The 23610-nt window shown below is 51.0% G+C and overlaps 1 protein-coding gene across 3 annotated transcripts in view; it reads right to left on the reverse strand.

Moving 5' to 3' along the window:
* Positions 1 to 23610, reverse strand: part of LOC121565543 (stAR-related lipid transfer protein 13-like) — a 138234-nt gene that overhangs the window by 63681 nt on the left and 50943 nt on the right. For 2 of the 3 annotated variants that reach the window (XM_045213679.1, XM_045213685.1), the window contains exon 3: positions 14144 to 14293. In XM_045213679.1, the coding sequence (XP_045069614.1) occupies positions 14144 to 14293 (150 nt within the window). Of the gene's footprint in view, positions 1 to 12483; positions 12615 to 14143; positions 14294 to 23610 lie in introns of those variants that run through there. The other variant, XM_041876143.2, reaches the window with a different exon arrangement.

A 23610-nucleotide genomic window follows, 5' to 3' on the forward strand; every position in this document is an offset into this window, starting at 1 on the left:
TTGAAAAACAAATGATAGTCCCACTAAGCCCAAACCAGATGGGATGGCATATTGCTGCAGAATGCTGTAGTAGCCATGCTGGTTAAGTGTGCCTTGAATTCTAAATAAATCATAGACAGTGTCACCAGCAAAGCCCCCCAACACCATAACAACTCGCAAAGACAAATCTCCAATTTGGACTCGACCAAAGGACACATTTCCACCGGTCTAATGTCCATTGCTTGTGTTTCTTGGCCCAAGCAAGTCTCTTCTTATTATTGGTGTCCTTTATTAGTGGTTTCTTTGCTGCAATTCAACCATGAAGGCCTGATTCACAGTCTCCTCTGAACAGTTGATGTTGAGATGTGTCTGTGACTTGAACTCTGTTAAGCATTTATTTGGGCTGCATTTTCTGAGGTGCAGTTAACTCTAATGAACTTATCCTCTACAGCAGCGGTAACTCTGGGTCTTCCATTCCTGTGGCGGTCCTCATGAGAGCCAGTTTCATCATAGCGCTTGATGGTTTTTGTGACTGCACTTGAAGAAACTTTTAAAGTTCTTGAAATGTTCCGTATTGACTGACCTTCATGTCTTAATGTAATGATGGACTGTCGTTTCTCTTTGCTTATTTGAGCTGTTCTTGCCATAAAATGGACTTGGTATTTTACCAAATAGGGCTACCCCCCTTCACCCCAGTCTAAGGTCCTGAGCGCTCTGGAGCAGGTTTTCATCAAGGATCTCTCTGTACTATGCTCCGTTCATCTTTCCCTCGATCCTGACTAGTCTCCCAGTCCCTGCCACTGATAAAAAAATCCCCACAGCATGATGCTGCCACCACCATGCTTCGCCATGGGATGGTGCCAGGTTTCCTCCAGACGTGACGCTTGGCATTCAGGCCAAATAATTCAATCTTGCTTTCATCAGACCAGAGAATCTTTAGGTGACTTTTGGCAAACTCCAAGAAGGCTGTCATGTGCATTTTATTGAGGAGTGGCTTCCGTCTGACCACTCTACCATAAAGGCCTGATTGGTGGAGTGCTGCAGAGATGGTTGTCCTTCTGGAAAGTTCTCCCATCTTCACAGAGGAACTCTGGTGCTCTGTCAGAGTGACCATCGGGTTCTTGGTCACCTCCCTGACCTCTCCATAACGTAGACTGAGGCCATGGAGAAGTATGTGGCGGAGACCCTGAAACAGGGGTTAATCAGACGCTCTACCTCTCCTGCCTCCGCCAGCTTCTTCTTCATTGACTACCGGGGGCTGAACGCAGTCACCACCAAGTACCATTACCCCCTCCCTCTGGTTCCGTCGGCCATCGAGCAGCTGTGAGGGGCCCGGTACTTTACCAGGTTGGACCTAAGGAGTGCCTACAACCTTATCTGAATCCGGGAAGGAGACGAGTGGAAGACGGCATTCAGCACTACCTCAGGTCACTATGAATACTGCGTCATGCCCTACGGCCTCGCCAACGTACCTTCCGTGTTCCAGTCCTTCGTCAATGACGTGTTCCGTGTACATCGACGATATCCTGATCTACTCGGCTACGTTCGAGGAGCATGTCAGGGATGTCAGAGCGGTCCAACTCTGCCTCTGGGTACACAGCCTGTTGGTGAAGGGGGAGAAATGCGAATTCCACCAACAGGCCATCTCCTTCCTGGCATACAGGATCAGTCCTCAGGGGATGTTCATGGAAAGAGCGAAGACGGACGCTGTCAGGTCATGGTCAGTCCCCACCACCATCAAGGACCTACAGAGCTTCCTGGGCTTCACAAATTTCTACCGGCGTTTCATCAGGTCCTTCAGCTCCATAGCCGCCCCGCTCACCTCTCTCCTTAGAGGGGGGGGGGGACTCAGAAGCAGGCCTGGAACCCTGCGGCTGACGCTACTTCAAGAGGCTGAAGGAGAGGTTCACAACTGCGCCCCTCCTAAAACACCCAGATCCAGCTCGTCCTTTCATCCTGGAGGTGGACGCATCTGAGAAGGGTGTGGGTGGGGTCCTCTCCCAGCAGCATGGTAAGCCAGATAAAATGTATCCCTGTGCCTTTTTCTTGAAAAAGATTACACCCGCAGAGAGGAACTATGGAGTTGGAGACAGGGAGCTGTTGCCGGTGGTCCTCGCTCTGGAGGAATGGAGACACTGGCTGGAGTGCGCAATCCATCCATTCCGGATTCTCACTGACCACCGGAATTTAGAGCACATATGGGTAGCAGAAGGACCAAGCCGACCGTCACCGCAGTGAGGCCCCCGTATTCCAGCCTGGTGATCGTGTCTGGCTGTCCACTAAAAACCTCCCTCTCCGCCTGCCCTGCAAGAAACTGAGCCCCTGGTTTGTGGGGCCGTTTAAGGTCCTCCGGCAGATAAATGAGGTATCGTACCGGCTGCTCCTTACCCCTCACTACCGTGTCTCACCCACTTTTTATGTGTCTCTCCTCAGGCCGGTGGTTCCTGGTCCTCTGGCGGATGCCGTCCCCCAGGCTATGTCTCCTCCGCCCATGGACAGTGACAGGAGTCCGGCATATGCGGTGAGGGACCTGCTGGACTCCAGGTTCCGTGGGAAACGTCTCCATTAGCTGGTGGACTGGTAGGGGTATGGTCCTGAGGAGAGGCGCTGGGTTCCGGCTGGGGACGTTCTGGACCCCAACCTAATTCGGGACATCCACCATTGCGCCCTGACCGGCCCGCTCCTCGTCCTTGGGGTCGTCCTCTTGGTTGGTGACGTCCTGCGGCGGGAGCCGCGCGTCCGGGGGGGGGGGGGTGTTGCTGGTCTACTGAGCCACTGGTCTGAGCGCACCACCTCGGCAACACCTGAATGGAAACGCAACGCACCCTAATCACCTCGAGCGCACCTGCCCTGATTTACAAATTCATAAAAAATTAAGTATTCAACCCCTTTGTTTATGCCAAGCCTAAATAAGTTCAGGACTAAAAATGTGCTTAACAAGTCACATAATAACTTGCATGGACTCACTCTGTGTGCAATAATAGTATTTAACATTATATTTGAATGACTACCTCTTCTCTGTACCCCACACATACAGTTATCTGTAAGGTCCCTCAGTCGAGCAGTAAATTTCAAACACAGATTCAACCACAAAGACCATGGAGGTTTTCCAATGCCTCGCAAAGAAGGGCACCTATTGAGCATGGTGAACTTATTAATTACACTTTGGATGTTGTCTCAAATCAAATCAAATCAAACTTTATTTGTCACATGTGCCGAATACACAGGTGTAGACCTTACCATGAAATGCTTACTTACAAGCCCTTAACCAACAATGCAGTTCAAGAAAGAGTTAAGAAAATATTTACCAAATAAACTAAAGTAAAAAATAATAAAAAGTAACACAATAAAATAACAATAACGAGGCTATATACAGGGGGTACCGGTATCGAGTCAATGTGCGGGGGTACAGGTTAGTCGAGGTAATTTGTACATGTAGGTAGGAGTAAAGTGACTATGCATAGATAATAGACAGCGGGTAGCAGCAGTGTAAAAACAAATGGAGGGGTGTCAATGTAAATAGTCTGGGTGGCCAATTGATTAAGTCACTACAAAGATACATGCGTCCTTCCTAACTCAGTTGCCGGAGAGGAAGGAAACCGCTCAGGGATTTAACCATGAGGCCAATGGTGACTTTAACATTGTTACAAAGTTTAATGGCTGTGAAAGGAGAAAACGGAGGATGGATCAACAACATTGTAGTTACTCCACAATATTAAACTAAATGACAGAGTGAAAAGAAGGAAGCCTGCACAGAATACAAATATTTCAAAACATGCATCCTGTTTGCAATAAGGCATTAAAGTAAATCGTGGCAAAGAAATTCTCCTGAATACAAAGTTTGAGGAAAATCCAACACAACACATCACTGAGTACCACTCTTCATATTTTCAATCATGGTGGTGGCTGCATCATGTTATGGGTATGCTTGTCATCAGCAAGGACTAGGGAGTTTTTTAGGAAAAAAATTAACAGAATATAGCTAAGTACAGGTAACATCCTACAGGAAAATCTGGTTCAGTCTGCTTTCCAACAGACACTGGGAGACAAATTCACCTTTCAGCAGGACAATAACCTGAAAGACAAGGCCAAATATACACTGGAGTTGCTTACCAAGATGACATTGAAGATTCCTGGGTGGCCTAGTTACAGTTTTGACTTAAATCGGCTTGAAAATATATGGCAAGACTTGGAAATGACTGTCTAACAATGATCAACAACCAACTTGACAGAGCTTGAAGAATAAAAAAGATAATAACGTGCAAATATTGTACAATCCAGGTGTGCACAGCTCTTAGAGTGTCACGGTTTCGGCCGAGGCTGCCTCTCTTCCTTGCTCGGGCAGGCTTCGGCGTTCGTCGTCTCCGGAATACTAGCTGCCACCGTTGCATGTTTCTATGTTCGTTTGCTTTTGTCTGATTGTTGTTACACCTGTTATCGTTTAGTGTAATTAGTGTCCTATAAGTTCTCGTTGTGTTTGTCTAGTGTTGTGTGTTATTGTTTTACTGTCGTGCCGGTAGGCTGTTATTCTACTGTTTGCTCGGTTGAGCTATTTCTCCATATTGTTTGGAGTGTTTTGTCGCACCTGTTAGTGCGCCCGTTATTTTCGCCTACGTGCGGAGTTTTCGCCTCAGGGCATTTATTCGTGATTGTTTTTGTGTGCATCTACTAAAGTCTGTTGGACTAACGTTCTGCGTCCTGCGCCTGATTCCACCACCACACCCACCTACATCTACCTTGATAGAATAACACACCACAAGAATGGAATCAGCAGGAGCCGCAGCAGCACAGGCGACGCTGGAGGACCGGGTCCGCGAGCAGAATGACCAAATCCTGCGGATGGGGTCCGCACTGCAGGAGGTGATCACCACCATCCGAGGCTGGGAGACCCGAGGGACACCTCCACCACCATCCTCCCTGCCCGCACCATCGGCAAGTCAGCCCATTCCCGCTCCGGAACCCAGAGGAGTTCGACTCTCGCTCCCGAGGGCCTACGATGGGACCGCTGCCGGGTGTCAGGGATTCCTTCTCCAGGTGGAGCTTTACCTGGCCACCGTGCACCCGGCGCCCTCGGGACACGAGAGCGTGTCCGCCCTGATCTCCTGCCTTTCCGGTAAGGCGTTGGAATGGGCCAACGCAGAGTGGAGGAGAATCGACGCTACCACCATCACCTACGACGAGTTCACCATCACCTACGACGGGAGCGTCTGTTCGGCCTCCGGCAGGGGAAGAGGAGTGCCCAGGAGTTCGCCTTAGAATTCCGTACTCTAGCGGCGGATGCAGGGTGGAATGAGCGGGCCCTCATCGATCACTACCGATGTAGTCTACGTGAGGACGTCCGTAGGGAGCTGGCCTGTAGGGACACCAGCCTCTCATTCGACCAGTTGGTCGACATGTCCATCAGGCTGGATACCCTGCTAGCTACCCGCGGACGTCCCGAGGGGGGTCCGTCCATTTCACCCTCCAGCGCCTCCGAGCCGTGCCCCATGGAGCTCGGGGCGCTGGCGCTAGAGAGAGGAGGGGTCGGATGACGAGGGGGTCCATCTCCTGCCCCAACTGTGGTCGGGGAGGACACACCGCGGCTAGGTGCTGGGGATGGCCTCCTAGGGGGAGAAGACGACAGGTCCCGCACTGGGGAGTCCTTCCAGGTGAGTGGGCGCCCCACTCACCCAGAGCTCTCTGTTGCACACTTCTGTATGCCTGTGCGTTTTCCACAGGTAGCACCTCATTCCCAGCATAAGGCGCTGGTAGATTCAGGCGCGGCTGGGAATTTTGTTGATAAGAAATTTTGTTTAGCCTTAGGGATTCCCCTTCTCCCTGTTGACGTTCCCTTCCCGTTCATGCCCTAGATAGCCGTCCGTTGGGTGCGGGCTTGATCAGGGAGGTCACGGCGCCACTTAGGATGTGTGCGCAGGGGGGTCATCAGGAGATGATCCAGCTATTTCTGATCGACTCGCCTGCGTATCCGGTGGTGTTGGGCATGCCCTGGTTGAGTACCCATAACCCATCTATTTCATGGCAGGAGAGGGCTCTGATGGAGTGGTCTGCCCAGTGTGTGGGTCGATGTTTAGGCGTTTCCGTAGGGGCTACCTCGGTGGAGAGTCCAAACCAGGTGCCCGCATTGCACATTCCCCCTGAGTATGGGGATTTGGCTATTGTGTTCAGTAAGTCGAGGGCGACGCAGTTGCCTCCCCATAGGCAGGGAGATTGTGCGATAGACCTCCAGGCAGGAGTTGCGCTCCCACGGAGCCATGTGTATCCTCTGTCTCAGGAGGAGAAGAGAGCTATGGAGACTTACATAGACGAATCTCTGAGACAAGGATACATACGGCCCTCCACTTCCCCTGCGTCCTCGAGTTTCTTTTTGTGAAGAAAAAGGATGGGGGGTTACGCCCGTGCATTGACTACCGTGGTCTCAATCAGATCACGGTGAAGTACAGTTATCCACTCCCGCTGATTGCGACCATGACGGAGTCATTGCACGGGGCGCGTTTCTTCACTAAATTAGATCTCAGGAGCGCGTACAACTTGGTGCGCATTAGGGGGCGATGAATGGAAGACAGCCTTTAGTACCACCTCGGGCCATTACGAGTATCTTGTCATGCCATACGGGTTGATGAACGCTCCTTCAGTTTTCCAATCATTCGTGGATGAGATCTTCAGGGACATGCAGGGGCAGGGGGTGGTCGTGTACATAGATGACATTCTCGTGTACTCGCCTACCCGAGTCGAGCATGTGGCCCTGGTGCGCCGAGTGTTGCGGAGGCTGTTGGAGCACGACCTGTATGTCAAGGCAGAGAAGTGTCTGTTCTTCCAGGAGTCGGTCTCCTTTTTGGGTTATCAGTTGTCTGCGTCAGGGGTGAAGATGGAGGTAGACCGGGTGTCAGCCGTGCGTAATTGGCAAACGCCAACCACTGTGAAGGAGGTGCAGCAGTTTTTGGGGTTTGCGAATTACTACCGGAGGTTTATCCGGGGGTTTTGGACAGGTGGCAGCTCCCATAACGTCTCTTTTGAAGGGGGGTCCGGTGCGTCTGCAGTGGTCAGCCGAGGCGGACAGGGCGTTTGGGAGGCTGAAGGACCTGTTTACCTCGGCCCCGATGCTGGCGCATCCGGATCCCTCTTTGCCATTTCAGGTAGAGGTGGATGCGTCAGAGGCCGGTGTAGGAGCCGTGCTTTCGCAACGGTCCGGCGCGCCACCTAAACTCCGCCCCTGTGCTTTTTATTCCAAGAAGCTCAGTCCGGCGGAGCGAAACTATGACGTAGGGGACAGGGAGCTGTTAGCCGTGGTACAGGCCCTAAAGGTGTGGAGGCACTGGCTTGAGGGGGCTCAACACCCTTTCCTCATTTTGACGGACCACCGTAACCTGGAGTACATCCGGGCAGCGAGGAGGCTGAACCCTCGCCAGGCGAGGTGGAATATGTTTTTGACCCGGTTCACATTTAAGATCACGTACATCCCTGGGTCACAGAACGGTAAGGCAGACGCACTGTCTCGGCGGTATGACACGGAGGAGAGGTCCGTGGAGCCCACTCCCATACTGCCAGAGTCTTGTCTGGTGGCACCGGTAGTGTGGGAGGTCGATGCTGAACTCGAGCGGGCGTTACGCACCGACCCTAGTCCACCTCAATGCCCGGAGGGTCGGAAGTACGTTCCGCTCGAGGTTCGGGATCGATTGATCTATTGGGCTCACACGTCACCCTCCTCTGGACACCCTGGTATCGGCCGGACAGTGCACTGTCTTAGTGCCAAGTACTGGTGACCCACATTGGCGAGGGATGTGAGGGTTTATGTTTCCTCCTGCTCGGTGTGCGCCCAGTGTAAGGCGCCTAGACATCTGCCTAGGGGTAAGTTACTACCCCTGCCCGTTCCACAACGACCATGGTCTCACCTCTCGGTGGATTTCCTCACTGACCTTCCTCCTTCACAGGGGAATATCACTATACTGGTCGTTGTGGACCGGTTTTCTAAGGCCTGTCATTTGCTCCCTATGCCGGGCCTTCCTACTGCCCTGCAAACCGCCGAAGCACTATTCACCCATGTGTTCCGGCACTACGGGGTACCCGAGGATATTGTGTCTGATCGAGGTCCCCAATTTACCTCCAGAGTCTGGAGAGCTTTTATGGAGCGGTTGGGGGTCTCGGTGAGCCTCACCTCGGGTTACCACCCGGAGAGTAATGGGCAGGTGGAACGTGTGAACCAGGATGTGGGTAGGTTTCTTAGAACATACTGCCAGGACCGGCCGGAGGAGTGGGCCAGGTACGTTCCCTGGGCCGAAATGGCCCAGAATTCCCCTACGCCATTCCTCCACTAACCTAACCCCTTTCCAATGTGTGTTGGGTTACCAGCCGGTTCTGGCACCTTGGCAGCAGAGCCAGATCGAGGCTCCTGCGGTGGATGAGTGGGTGCGGCGCTCGGAGGAGACATGGAACGCTGCACACGTCCACCTGCAGCGGGCCCTCCGTCGTCATAAGGCGAGCACCGATCTCCACCGCAGTGAGGGACCGGTGTACGCACCTGGTGATCGAGTCTGGCTCTCTACCTGAAACCTGCCCCTCCGCCTGCCCTGTCGGAAACTGGGTCGGCGGTTTGTAGGGCCATTTAAAGTCCTGAGAAGGTTGAACGAGGTGTGTTACAAATTACAACTACCTGTTGAGTATAAAAGTATTAACCCCTCGTTCCATGTGTCTCTTCTCAGGCCGGTGATAGCTGGCCCACTCCAAGAAAGTGAGATCAGGGAGACTCCTCCGCCCCCATTGGACATCGAGGGGGCACTGGCGTACTTCGTGCTGTCCATCTTGGATTCGAGACGTCGGATGGGGGGTCTCCAATATCTAGTGGAGTGGGAGGGGTACGGCCCGGAGGAACGGTGCTGGGTGCCGAGGAGAGACATTTTGGACCCGTCTCTCCTGACGGAATTCCATCGTGGGCACCCGACGCACCCTGCTCCGCGTCCTCCTGGTCGTCCCCGAGGCCGGAGTCGGCGCACGTCTGGAGCCGCGTCAAGGGGGTACTGTCATGGTTTCGGCCGAGGCTGCCTCTCTTCCTTGCTCGGGCAGGCTTCGGCGTTCAGTCGTCTCCGAATACTAGCTGCCACCGTTGCATGTTTCTATGTTCGTTTGCTTTTGTCTGATTGTTGTTACACCTGTTATCGTTTAGTGTAATTAGTGTCCTATAAGTTCTCGTTGTGTTTGTCTAGTGTTGTGTGTTATTGTTTTACTGTCGTGCCGGTAGGCTGTTATTCTACTGTTTGCTCGGTTGAGCTATTTCTCCATATTGTTTGGAGTGTTTTGTCGCACCTGTTAGTGCGGCCGTTATTTTCGCCTACGTGCGGAGTTTTCGCCTCAGGGCATTTATTCATGATTGTTTTTGTGTGCATCTACTAAAGTCTGTTGGACTAACGTTCTGCGTCCTGCGCCTGATTCCACCACCACACCCACCTACATCTACCTTGACATAGAGACTTACCCTGAAAGACTCACAGCTGTAATTGCTGCCAACGGTGATTCTAACATGTATTGACTTAGGGGATTTAATACTTATGTAAATGAGATACTGTATTTCTGTATTTCATTATGGGGTATTGTGCGTAGATGGGTGAGGAAAAAATTGATTTAATCTATTTTGAATTCAGGCAGTAACACAACAAAATGTGGAATAAATCAAGGGGTATGAATAATTTCTGAAGGCACTGTATGTAAAGCGAGAGCTAGCTTATGATATCTATACCACATGGTTTCACCTAGACCCAAATGGCGTTTGGGAGGCTGAAGGACCTGTTTACCTCGGCCCCGGTGCTGGCGCATCCGGATCCCTCTTTGCCATTTCAGGTAGAGGTGGACGCGTCAGAGGCCGGTGTAGGAGCCGTGCTTTCGCAACGGTCCGGCGCGCCACCTAAACTCCGCCCCTGTGCTTTTTATTCCAAGAAGCTCAGTCCGGCGGAGCGAAACTATGACGTAGGGGACAGGGAGCTGTTAGCCGTGGTACAGGCCCTAAAGGTGTGGAGGCACTGGCTTGAGGGGGCTCAACACCCTTTCCTCATTTTGACGGACCACCGTAACCTGGAGTACATCCGGGCAGCGAGGAGGCTGAACCCTCGCCAGGCGAGGTGGAATATGTTTTTGACCCGGTTCACATTTAAGATCACGTACATCCCTGGGTCACAGAACGGTAAGGCAGACGCACTGTCTCGGTGGTATGACACGGAGGAGAGGTCCGTGGAGCCCACTCCCATACTGCCGGAGTCTTGTCTGGTGGCACCGGTAGTGTGGGAGGTCGATGCTGAACTCGAGCGGGCGTTATGCACCGACCCTAGTCCACCTCAATGCCCGGAGGGTCGGAAGTACGTTCCGCTCGAGGTTCGGGATCGATTGATCTATTGGGCTCACACGTCACCCTCCTCTGGACACCCTGGTATCGGCCGGACAGTGCACTGTCTTAGTGCCAAGTACTGGTGACCCACGTTGGCGAGGGATGTGAGGGTTTATGTTTCCTCCTGCTCGGTGTGCGCCCAGTGTAAGGCGCCTAGACATCTGCCTAGGGGTAAGTTACTACCCCTGCCCGTTCCACAACGACCATGGTCTCACCTCTCGGTGGATTTCCTCACTGACCTTCCTCCTTCACAGGGGAATACCACTATACTGGTCGTTGTGGACCGGTTTTCTAAGGCCTGTCGTTTGCTCCCTATGCCGGGCCTTCCTACTGCCCTGCAAACCGCTGAAGCACTATTCACCCATGTGTTCCGGCACTACGGGGTACCCGAGGATATTGTGTCTGATCGAGGTCCCCAATTTACCTCCAGAGTCTGGAGAGCTTTTATGGAGCGGTTGGGGGTCTCGGTGAGCCTCACCTCGGGTTACCACCCGGAGAGTAATGGGCAGGTGGAACGTGTGAACCAGGATGTGGGTAGGTTTCTTAGAACATACTGCCAGGACCGGCCGGAGGAGTGGGCCAGGTACGTTCCCTGGGCCGAAATGGCCCAGAATTCCCTACGCCATTCCTCCACTAACCTAACCCTTTTCCAATGTGTGTTGGGTTACCAGCCGGTTCTGGCACCTTGGCAGCAGAGCCAGATCGAGGCTCCTGCGGTGGATGAGTGGGTGCGGCGCTCGGAGGAGACATGGAACGCTGCACACGTCCACCTGCAGCGGGCCCTCCGTCGTCATAAGGCGAGCGCCGATCTCCACCGCAGTGAGGGACCGGTGTACGCACCTGGTGATCGAGTCTGGCTCTCTACCTGAAACCTGCCCCTCCGCCTGCCCTGTCGGAAACTGGGTCGGCGGTTTGTAGGGCCATTTAAAGTCCTGAGAAGGTTGAACGAGGTGTGTTACAAATTACAACTACCTGTTGAGTATAAAAGTATTAACCCCTCGTTCCATGTGTCTCTTCTCAGGCCGGTGGTAGCTGGCCCACTCCAAGAAAGTGAGATCAGGAGACTCCTCCGCCCCCATTGGACATCGAGGGGGCACCGGCGTACTCCGTGCGGTCCATCTTGGATTCGAGACGTCGGATGGGGGGTCTCCAATATCTAGTGGAGTGGGAGGGGTACGGCCCGGAGGAACGGTGCTGCGTGCCGAGGAGAGACATTTTGGACCCGTCTCTCCTGACGGAATTCCATCGTGGGCACCCGACGCACCCTGCTCCGCGTCCTCCTGGCGTCCCCGAGGCCGGAGTCGGCGCACGTCTGGAGCCGCGCGTCAAGGGGGGGGTACTGTCACGGTTTCGGCCGAGGCTGCCTCTCTTCCTTGCTCGGGCAGGCTTCGGCGTTCGTCGTCTCCGAATACTAGCTGCCACCGTTGCATGTTTCTATGTTCGTTTGCTTTTGTCTGATTGTTGTTACACCTGTTATCGTTTAGTGTAATTAGTGTCCTATAAGTTCTCGTTGTGTTTGTCTAGTGTTGTGTGTTATTGTTTTACTGTCGTGCCGGTAGGCTGTTATTCTACTGTTTGCTCGGTTGAGCTATTTCTCCTTATTGTTTGGAGTGTTTTGTCGCACCTGTTAGTGCGGCCGTTATTTTCGCCTACGTGCGGAGTTTTCGCCTCAGGGCATTTATTCGTGATTGTTTTTGTGTGCATCTACTAAAGTCTGTTGGACTAACGTTCTGCGTCCTGCGCCTGATTCCACCACCACACCCACCTACATCTACCTTGACATAGAGACTTACCCTGAAAGACTCACAGCTGTAATTGCTGCCAACGGTGATTCTAACATGTATTGACTTAGGGGATTTAATACTTATGTAAATGAGATACTGTATTTCTGTATTTCATTATGGGGTATTGTGCGTAGATGGGTGAGGAAAAAATTGATTTAATCTATTTTGAATTCAGGCAGTAACACAACAAAATGTGGAATAAATCAAGGGGTATGAATAATTTCTGAAGGCACTGTATGTAAAGCGAGAGCTAGCTTATGATATCTATACCACATGGTTTCACCTAGACCCAGACAGACAGGCACAGAGTAAGCAGGAGTCGAGTGGAGGGAGAGTCTCAGAGGAACCTACGACTGTCTTCTTGGTCCTGGCTCTGGTTCCTGTGGCTGAGCTACGAGGGGCCGAGGTCTTGTGTTGGTCCTTTCTGGGACATTCTCCTGTGTCTGGTTCCCCTCGCTGCAACAGTGTACTACCCTCCTCGTTAAGAGATTTGTTTACTGCCGTCCCAGACACAGCTCCACACTGCAACAACAGCACAACAACAACCGTCAACACTGGATCCCTGCCTGCCTGTCTGCCTGTCTGTCCATCTGTCTGTCTGTCTGTCTGTCTGTCTGTCTTTCTGTCTGTCTGTCTGTCTGTCTGTCTGTCTGTCTGTCTGTCTGTCTGTCTGTCTGTCTGTCTGTCTGTCTGTCTGTCTGTCTGTCAGTCTGTCTCTGGGGTGGTCAACGGCAGGGAACGCAGTCTTCAGTTCCAGTTCTATCGGACCGACAGCGACAGACAGAGTGAGTCCTCTGAATGGACAAAGAGTGTGTCCTTGTCAAGTCCCCCAAGTAAAGATGTCGTGTGGTCTCCTCCACCGGTGGCTGGCTGTCGTTAGTTAAAGCTGTCTCAGTGAATGTGTGTTATGGCTGCTGATGTGATGCCTGCAGGCATGTGCCCCTCTGCTAACCCCTCTGTAACCATTCCTAACATGCTCAAACATACAAACAACCTCCTCTACCCACACAACAAGACCTCTGTCTATTTGCTGATCACATACAGAACCATAAAGGCCTCTGTCTGTTGTTGCCCTCTGCTAACTGACTGCTGGGGTATTTCATGATGCAAGCCTCCATGAGAGGAGTCTTATGTAGGACCAGAGCTACAAGGTCCTGGTAACAACATCTCCACACAATGGCTGTCTGTCTGTCTCTGCCCCGCCTGGCCCACCACCCTGGCCAGACTACTGCTAGACACACTACACACTATAGCAGCTTTTCTAACAGCCAGCTCCCTCCTCTCACATCATAAAATGGACGCCAGCAGCAGTCAGAGAAGCAGAATCAAAGACAGACTGACAATGGCCATAGTGTCCCAGACAGACAGCTTCCACTGTATGACAACATACTGTATGTACAGTATATCAACATTATATCACAGTTATCCTTATGGCTTATGACAGAACAGCCCTTCCCAGACATACAAGCTTCTGAGGCTGCATCCCAAATGGCAGCCATAGGGCTTTGGTCAAAAGTAGTGCACTATAAGGGAATAGGGTGCCATTTGGGACTCATCCTGAGTCTAGTCTTCTCTCTGTCTGGGTCAGGGGCTTAGCTAGGTGAACGTATGGTTCCTAGGTGAAATGTATGTTAGTTAGGTGAATGTATGTGTAATATAAAGTACATGATATAGCAGCATGGATTTACAGTCCTGTTAGACACCTGTTGAATGACTATAACAATAATCCATCAGGATTTCCTATTCACAAAGCTCAGTAAATTGATTATAGACAGCAGAGAGCATGAAAAAGCATGTGCCATCATGATAGACTGCAGAGGAATGTATAGATTTCCCATATGTATCACTGGTTAGTATATGGTTTGCATTTCAATTAACATGGTCATGTCACCTGCTGTCTGTCTGTCTGTGTGCAGTGTGGGGTGTGTGTGTGTGTGTGTGTATGTGTGTGTGTGTGTGTGTGTGACTGATCTGTTGCCTGCGTGCGGTGCAGGGTGTGTGTGTGACTGACCTGTTGTCTGCGTGCGGTGCAGGGTGTGTCCGAGGGGGAGGATGATGCACTCAGAGCCTCCTCTATGTCCAGGTTGAGCTGGTCCAGTTTCCTCATCAGCTGGCTCATAGACTCACACCACGGGGACTGAGGCTGGACCAGGGGAGACTCCTGGGGGAAGAGAAAGGCAGGGGGGAGAGGGTTTTATTAGACAACACTGGAGAAACCTATAGATTCTGCAGAAAAATACTATTGTGACAGCATGTACTAAACCGGAGCATGCCGTTAACAGGAACAAAGGTAAATGAATTAGGACCACAACGATCACTACTCCGTAGTTGGACAGGAAAATATAAGATCATTCAAAGAGTTACGATTTAATTATCTGGATTATAACGTTGAAACCGTTCAGACAGTTGGAGAAGGTTATGAGCATCAGGTGACAACTAAAAACTCTAAATACATTTAAGAGATCACTTTTATAAATGTCAGAGTGAACGTAAACAGCAATAAACAGTACAGACCACCATAGAGGGAATGTGATATCTTCACCACCTAGTTCTTAGCAGTCATCACGTAGTAACACAGACCTTAACCTCCAGTCCAGATCCTCTAACACAGCTCATGTTTGTCTCTGGATGCATCCTAAATGGCACCCTAGTCCCTTTATAGTGCACTACTTTTGACCAGGGCCCATAGGCACTATATAGGGAATAGGGTGACATTTGAAATGCATCCAGAGACAAACATGAGCTGTGGTAGAGGATCTGGAGGTTACGATCTCTCTCTCTCTTTGAGACCCTTGTTGCGCAACAGTGTGACTCAGAAGACAAGCAGCCGACACAAAGCCATTCATTCATTTCCTGGAATTAAACTGCGGAACTGTCATCCGTGTTCTGAGTGTGTCTGTCTGTCTGTTGAATCCCCTGGCCCCTGGAAGCCCCTGGCCCCTGGCTCTGTGTTCTGTCTGTTAGGGCCCCCAGGAGCCCCTGTGCGCCCAGCTCTTTCTCCATGCTGCATTAAAACCCCTCTCCTCCTAACAATCATCCTATTGAGGGCTGTGTTCTCTAGAGGAGCTACTGTAGCGCTGGTGTCTGAGCCACAGGCTCCTTGGGTGGAGATGGGTGTGACTCTCCCATTGGCCTCCTGTTCTTCCTGCTTCAATGTAGAGGCAGTGAGTCTCACTCACAACATACAGTAAATAGGGGCGACTTTCCCTCACAATTAAAATCTTGATACTTTTTTAATCTAGTTCAAGTTAAAGCCATGATGTTTCGGCCGCCAACGGCCTTCATCAGAATAAAAACAAAATAGGAATGGACAAGAAAATATAGGAAATACAATTGGGGAGAAACAACAATCAATGTAGAGACAGGGAACTCAATGCATCTAGAGGTGTTCATGCATCTAGAGAATTCCTACAACATAAAGGTGTTACTAGTAGGGGGCTAGTGATCAGAGCAGAAGTCAGTCCACCTATGGTCAGCTGGTTGACCTCTGACAGGTTGAAACTCCTCAATCTGTCTGTCTGTCTCTCTGTGCTATATCTGGAACACACTAGAACACATTGTCTCCCACTGTCTCTCTTCTCTCTGACAGCCACAAACAGTGCTGCCTGCCTGCCTTGGAATGCAGACACTTTTCCTCAGAATGAGTGGAATTCCAGAGCAGGCTTGAAGCTGAGAGAGACACTACCCATGATACCTTTTACCTCCTCTCTCTGGCCCCATCAATAGTGAGAAACACTGATGCCATGGCAATGCTGTCGGTATGAGACAGACAGTAGTGTTATCTTCAGGGGAAAGCTAAATGTGAGAGGGACGATAACTTCATCAGGGCAAATTGGCCACATTGTAAACTCCAAGGCCGGGTCTTTGACATGGTAATGAGGAGTGAAGTGTGTGAGCTCTGGGCACCGTGCCTGGACCATACCACCCACTGAGAGAGGCATAGATCACCAGGCAGGGAGAGGGCTGGAGATGACTGGGATAGAGATGGAGCAGGGTGGCATGTGAAAGGGAACAACGGCTAGGCTAACAGGTTACTCCGCTGAAAAATTGTTATAACCCATTCTCTCCTAACTTTCTAGAAGTTACCTGCTAAGTTCCCAGGTCTATCCCCTGGTGAGAACAGGCTTTTACTCTGCACTGAGTCACACCAGTAGAATCCTTTCACTTCTAAACTAGATAAAGATAAACAACATCACAGAAACATGTGCATAAGCAACTGATTGATGCACAGAGAGAGAGTGGGAGAGAGAGAGATGCGTGCATAGGCCATGCAGGATTACTATGTAGCAATGGTGCCCTCAGATGGCTAGTATGAAAAGCTGTAGTTAAAATGGACTGTCTGAAGAACAAACAGGAGTGCTGCCTGTCAGAGCCCCTGGTTGCATCCCAAATGGCACCCTGCTTCCTATTTAGTGTACAACTTTTGACCAAGGCCCAGTTTAAACCAGTTCCAGGTATTTAAAGCATTCCTCCTCCCTTTCCCCAAACAACCTTTATGCTCACAAACAGCCCATTCCCAGTGTTGTGTCATACAGCCTGTAAAGCCTGCAAGGGCTATCAGCAGAGACAGTGGGAGTGTTCCCTACCTAACCTCTCCCCTCTGTTTTACTGTATGTTCTCATCTCCAGGGTTAGGGTTGGTATTATATGTTGTTTAGCTGAGGGTTTAGCTTAGAAACGACAGCTATGCACTGTCAGAGATCTGGTGTATCTGACACAGGTAAACCATAGGTTTATCATGTAAACATGATTAATAAATGTCCAGAAGATACTTTTAGAGGTTAGTAAACCTTGGAAGATGGGGTCACTCACAGTCTGGTAACTACCATTAAACCTGGAGGGATGGGGTCACAGCCTGGTAACTAGTAAACCTGGAGGGATGGGGTCACAGTCTGGTAACTACCATTAAACCTGAAGGTTTGGGGTCACAGTCTGGTAACTACTAAACCTGGAGGGATGGAGTCACAGCCTGGTAACTACCATTAAACCTGGAGGGATGGGGTCACAGTCTGGTAACTAGTAAACCTGGAGGGATGGAGTCACAGCCTGGTAACTACCATTAAACCTGGAGGGATGGGGTCACAGTCTGGTAACTAGTAAACCTGGAGGGATGGGGTCACAGTCTGGTAACAAGTAAACCTGGAGGGATGGAGTCACAGCCTGGTAACTACCATTAAACCTGGTTGGATGGGGTCACAGTCTGGTAACTAGTAAACCTGGTTGGATGGGGTCACAGTCTGGTAACTAGTAAACCTGGAGGGATGGGGTCACAGCCTAGTAACTACCATTAAACCTGGAGGGATGTGGTCACAGCCTGGTAACTACCATTAAACCTGGAAGGATGGGGTCACTGCCTGGTAACTACCATTAAACCTGGAGGGATGGGGTCACAGCCTGGTAACTACCATTAAACCTGGAGGGATGAGGTCACAGTCTGGTAACTAGTAAGCCTGGAGGGATGGGGTCACAGCCTGGTAACTACCATTAAACCTGGAGGGATGGAGTCACAGCCTGGTAACTACCTTTAAACCTGGAGGTATGGGGTCACAGTCTGGAAACTACCATTAAACCTGGAGGGATGGGGTCACAGCCTGGTAACTAGTAAACCTGGAGGGATGGAGTCACAGCCTGGTAACTACCAGTAATCCTGGAGAGATGGAGTCACAGCCTGATATTTACCATTAAACCTGGAGGTATGGGGTCACAGTCTGGTAACTAGTAAACCTGGAGGGATGGAGTCACAGCCTGGTAACTACCATTAAACCTGGAGGGATGGAGTCACAGTCTGGTAACTAGTCAACCTGGAGGGATGGGGTCACAGCCTGGTAACTACCATTAAACCTGGATGGATGGGGTCACAGTCTGGTAACTAGTAAACCTGGAGGGATGGGGTCACAGCCTGGTAACTACCATTAAACCTGGAGGGATGGGGTCAAAGCCTGGTAACTACCATTAAACCTGGAGGGATGGGGTCACTGCCTGGTAACTACCATTAAACCTGGAGGGATGGTGTCACAGCCTGGTAACTACCATTAAACCTGGAGGGATGGGGTCACAGCCTGGTAACTACCATTAAACCTGGAGGGATGAGGTCACAGCCTAATAACTACCATTAAACCTGGAGGGATGGTGTCACAGCCTGGAAACTACCATTAAACCTGGAGGGATGGGGTTACAGCCTGGTAACTACCATTAAACCTGGAGGGATGAGGTCACAGCCTGGTAACTACCATTAAACCTGGAGGGATGGGGTCACAGCCTGGTAACTACCATTAAACCTGGAGGGATGGGGTCACAGCCTGGTAACTACCATTAAACCTGGAGGGATGGGGTTACAGCCTGGTAACTACCATTAAACCTGGAGGGATGAGGTCACAGCCTGGTAACTACCATTAAACCTGGAGGGATGGGGTCACAGCCTGGTAACTACCATTAAACCTGGAGGGATGGAGTCACAGCCTGGTAACTACCATTAAACCGGGAGGGATGGGGTCACAGTCTGGTAACTAGTAAACCTGGAGGGATAGGGTCACTGCCTGGTAACTACCATTAAACCTGGATGGATGGGGTCACACTCTGGTAACTAGTAAACCTGGAGGGATGGGGTCACAGCCTGGTAACTACCATTAAACCTGGAGGGATGGGGTCACTGCCTGGTAACTACCATTAAACCTGGAGGGATGGTGTCACAGCCTGGTAACTACCATTAAACCTGGAGGGATGGGGTCACAGCCTGGTAACTACCATTAAACCTGGAGGGATGAGGTCACAGCCTGGTAACTACCATTAAACCTGGAGGGATGGGTTCACTGCCTGGTAACTACCATTAAACCTGGAGGGATGGTGTCACAGCCTGGTAACTACCATTAAACCTGTAGGGATGGGGTCACAGCCTGGTAACTACCATTAAACCTGGAGGGATGAGGTCACAGCCTGGTAACTACCATTAAACCTGGAGGGATGGTGTCACAGCCTGGTAACTACCATTAAACCTGGAGGGATGGGGTCACAGCCTGGTAACTACCATTAAACCTGGAGGGATGAGGTCACAGCCTGGTAACTACCATTAAACCAGGAGGGATGAGGTCACAGTCTGGTAACTAGTAAGCCTGGAGGGATGGGGTCACAGCCTGGTAACTACCATTAAACCTGGAGGGATGGAGTCACAGCCTGGTAACTACCATTTAACCTGGAGGTATGGGGTCACAGTCTGGAAACTACCATTAAACCTGGAGGGATGGAGTCACAGCCTGGTAACTAACAGTAATCCTGGAGAGATGGAGTTACAGCCTGATATTTACCATTAAACCTGGAGGTATGGGGTCACAGTCTGGTAACTAGTAAACCTGGAGGGATGGAGTCACAGCCTGGTAACTACCATTAAACCTGGAGGGATGGAGTCACAGTCTGGTAACTAGTCAACCTGGAGGGATGGGGTCACAGCCTGGTAACTACCATTAAACCTGGATGGATGGGGTCACAGTCTGGTAACTAGTAAACCTGGAGGGATGGGGTCACTGCCTGGTAACTACCATTAAACCTGGAGGGATGGTGTCACTGCCTGGTAACTACCATTAAACCTAGAGGGATGGTGTCACAGCCTGGTAACTACCATTAAACCTGGAGGGATGGGGTCACAGCCTGGTAACTACCATTAAACCTGGAGGGATGGTGTCACAGCCTGGTAACTACCATTAAACCTGGAGGGATGGGGTCACAGCCTGGTAACTACCATTAATCCTGGAGGGATGGGGTCACAGCCTGGTAACTACCATTAAACCTGGAGGGATGGGGTCACAGCCTGGTAACTACCATTAAACCTGGAGGGATGGGGTTACAGCCTGGTAAATACCATTAAACCTGGAGGGATGAGGTCACAGCCTGGTAACTACCATTAAACCTGGAGGGATGGGGTCACAGCCTGGTAACTACCAGTAAACCTGGAGGGATGGAGTCACAGCCTGATATTTACCATTAAACCTGGAGGTATGGGGTCACAGTCTGGTAACTACTAAACCTGGAGGGATGGAGTCACAGCCTGGTAACTACCATTAAACCTGGAGGGATGGCGTCACAGTCTGGTAACTAGTAAACCTGGAGGGATGGGGTCACAGCCTGGTAACTACCATTAAACCTAGAGGGATGGGGTCACTGCCTGGTAACTACCATTAAACCTGGAGGGATGGTGTCACAGCCTGGTAACTACCATTAAACCTGGAGGGATGGGGTCACAGCCTGGTAACTACCATTAAACCTGGAGGGATGAGGTCACAGCCTGGTAACTACCATTAAACCTGGAGGGATGGGGTCACTGCCTGGTAACTACCATTAAACCTGGAGGGATGGTGTCACTGCCTGGTAACTACCATTAAACCTGGAGGGATGGGGTCACAGCCTGGTAACTACCATTAAACCTGGAGGGATGAGGTCACAGCCTGGTAACTACCATTAAACCTGGAGGGATGGTGTCACAGCCTGGTAACTACCATTAAACCTGGAGGGATGGGGTCACAGCCTGGTAACTACCATTAAACCTGGAGGGATGAGGTCACAGCCTGGTAACTACCATTAAACCTGGAGGGATGGGGTCACAGCCTGGTAACTACCATTAAACCTGGAGGGATGCGGTCACAGCCTGGTAACTACCATTAAACCTGGAGGGATGGGGTCACAGCCTGGTAACTACCATTACACCTGGAGGGATGAGGTCACAGCCTGGTAACTACCATTAAACCTGGAGGGATGGTGTCACAGCCTGGAAACTACCATTAAACCTGGAGGGATGGGGTTACAGCCTGGTAACTACCATTAAACCTGGAGGGATGAGGTCACAGCCTGGTAACTACCATTAAACCTGGAGGGATGGGGTCACAGCCTGGTAACTACCATTAAACCTGGAGGGATGGGGTCACAGCCTGGTAACTACCATTAAACCTGGAGGGATGGGGTTACAGCCTGGTAACTACCATTAAACCTGGAGGGATGAGGTCACAGCCTGGTAACTACCATTAAACCTGGAGGGATGGGGTCACAGCCTGGTAACTACCATTAAACCTGGAGGGATGGAGTCACAGCCTGGTAACTACCATTAAACCTGGAGGGATGGGGTCACAGTCTGGTAACTAGTAAACCTGGAGGGATGGGGTCACTGCCTGGTAACTACCATTAAACCTGGATGGATGGGGTCACACTCTGGTAACTAGTAAACCTGGAGGGATGGGGTCACAGCCTGGTAACTACCATTAAACCTGGAGGGATGGGGTCACTGCCTGGTAACTACCATTAAACCTGGAGGGATGGTGTCACAGCCTGGTAACTACCATTAAACCTGGAGGGATGGGGTCACAGCCTGGTAACTAACATTAAACCTGGAGGGATGAGGTCACAGCCTGGTAACTACCATTAAACCTGGAGGGATGGGTTCACTGCCTGGTAACTACCATTAAACCTGGAGGGATGGTGTCACAGCCTGGTAACTACCATTAAACCTGTAGGGATGGGGTCACAGCCTGGTAACTACCATTAAACCTGGAGGGATGAGGTCACAGCCTGGTAACTACCATTAAACCTGGAGGGATGGTGTCACAGCCTGGTAACTACCATTAAACCTGGAGGGATGGGGTCACAGCCTGGTAACTACCATTAAACCTGGAGGGATGAGGTCACAGCCTGGTAACTACCATTAAACCTGGAGGGATGAGGTCACAGTCTGGTAACTAGTAAGCCTGGAGGGATGGGGTCACAGCCTGGTAACTACCATTAAACCTGGAGGGATGGAGTCACAGCCTGGTAACTACCATTAAACCTGGAGGTATGGGGTCACAGTCTGGAAACTACCATTAAACCTGGAGGGATGGGGTCACAGCCTGGTAACTAGTAAACCTGGAGGGATGGAGTCACAGCCTGGTAACTAACAGTAATCCTGGAGAGATGGAGTTACAGCCTGATATTTACCATTAAACCTGGAGGTATGGGGTCACAGTCTGGTAACTAGTAAACCTGGAGGGATGGAGTCACAGCCTGGTAACTACCATTAAACCTGGAGGGATGGAGTCACAGTCTGGTAACTAGTCAACCTGGAGGGATGGGGTCACAGCCTGGAAACTACCATTAAACCTGGATGGATGGGGTCACAGTCTGGTAACTAGTAAACCTGGAGGGATGGGGTCACTGCCTGGTAACTACCATTAAACCTGGAGGGATGGGGTCACTGCCTGGTAACTACCATTAAACCTGGAGGGATGGTGTCACAGCCTGGTAACTACCATTAAACCTGGAGGGATGGGGTCACAGCCTGGTAACTACCATTAAACCTGGAGGGATGGTGTCACAGCCTGGTAACTACCATTAAACCTGGAGGGATGGGGTTACAGCCTGGTAACTACCATTAAACCTGGAGGATGAGGTCACAGCCTGGTAACTACCATTAAACCTGGAGGGATGGGGTCACAGCCTGGTAACTAACATTAATCCTGGAGGGATGGGGTCACAGCCTGGTAACTACCATTAAACCTGGAGGGATGGGGTTACAGCCTGGTAAATACCATTAAACCTGGAGGGATGAGGTCACAGCCTGGTAACTACCATTAAACCTGGAGGGATGGGGTCACAGCCTGGTAACTACCAGTAAACCTGGAGGGATGGAGTCACAGCCTGATATTTACCATTAAACCTGGAGGTATGGGGTCACAGTCTGGTAACTACTAAACCTGGAGGGATGGAGTCACAGCCTGGTAACTACCATTAAACCTGGAGGGATGGGGTCACAGTCTGGTAACTAGTAAACCTGGAGGGATGGGGTCACAGCCTGGTAACTACCATTAAACCTGGATGGATGGGGTCACACTCTGGTAACTAGTAAACCTGGAGGGATGGGGTCACAGCCTGGTAACTACCATTAAACCTGGAGGGATGGGGTCGCTGCCTGGTAACTACCATTAAACCTGGAGGGATGGTGTCACAGCCTGGTAACTACCATTAAACCTGGAGGGATGGGGTCACAGCCTGGTAACTACCATTAAACCTGGAGGGATGAGGTCACAGCCTGGTAACTACCATTAAACCTGGAGGGATGGGGTCACTGCCTGGTAACTACCATTAAACCTGGAGGGATGGTGTCACAGCCTGGTAACTACCATTAAACCTGGAGGGATGGAGTCACAGCCTGGTAACTACCATTAAACCTGGAGGGATGGGGTCACAGTCTGGTAACTACTAAACCTGGAGGGATGGAGTCACAGCCTGGTATTTACCATTAAACCTGGAGGGATGGGGTCACAGTCTGGTAACTAGTAAACCTGGAGGGATGGGGTCACAGCCTGGTAACTACCATTAAACCTGGATGGATGGGGTCACAGTCTGGTAACTAGTAAACCTGGAGGGATGGGGTCACTGCCTGGTAACTACCATTAAACCTGGAGGGATGGTGTCACTGCCTGGTAACTACCATTAAACCTGGAGGGATGGTGTCACAGCCTGG

The sequence above is a fragment of the Coregonus clupeaformis genome, chromosome 5 (assembly GCF_020615455.1).
Source record: "Coregonus clupeaformis isolate EN_2021a chromosome 5, ASM2061545v1, whole genome shotgun sequence".
Classification (NCBI taxonomy): domain Eukaryota; kingdom Metazoa; phylum Chordata; class Actinopteri; order Salmoniformes; family Salmonidae; genus Coregonus; species Coregonus clupeaformis.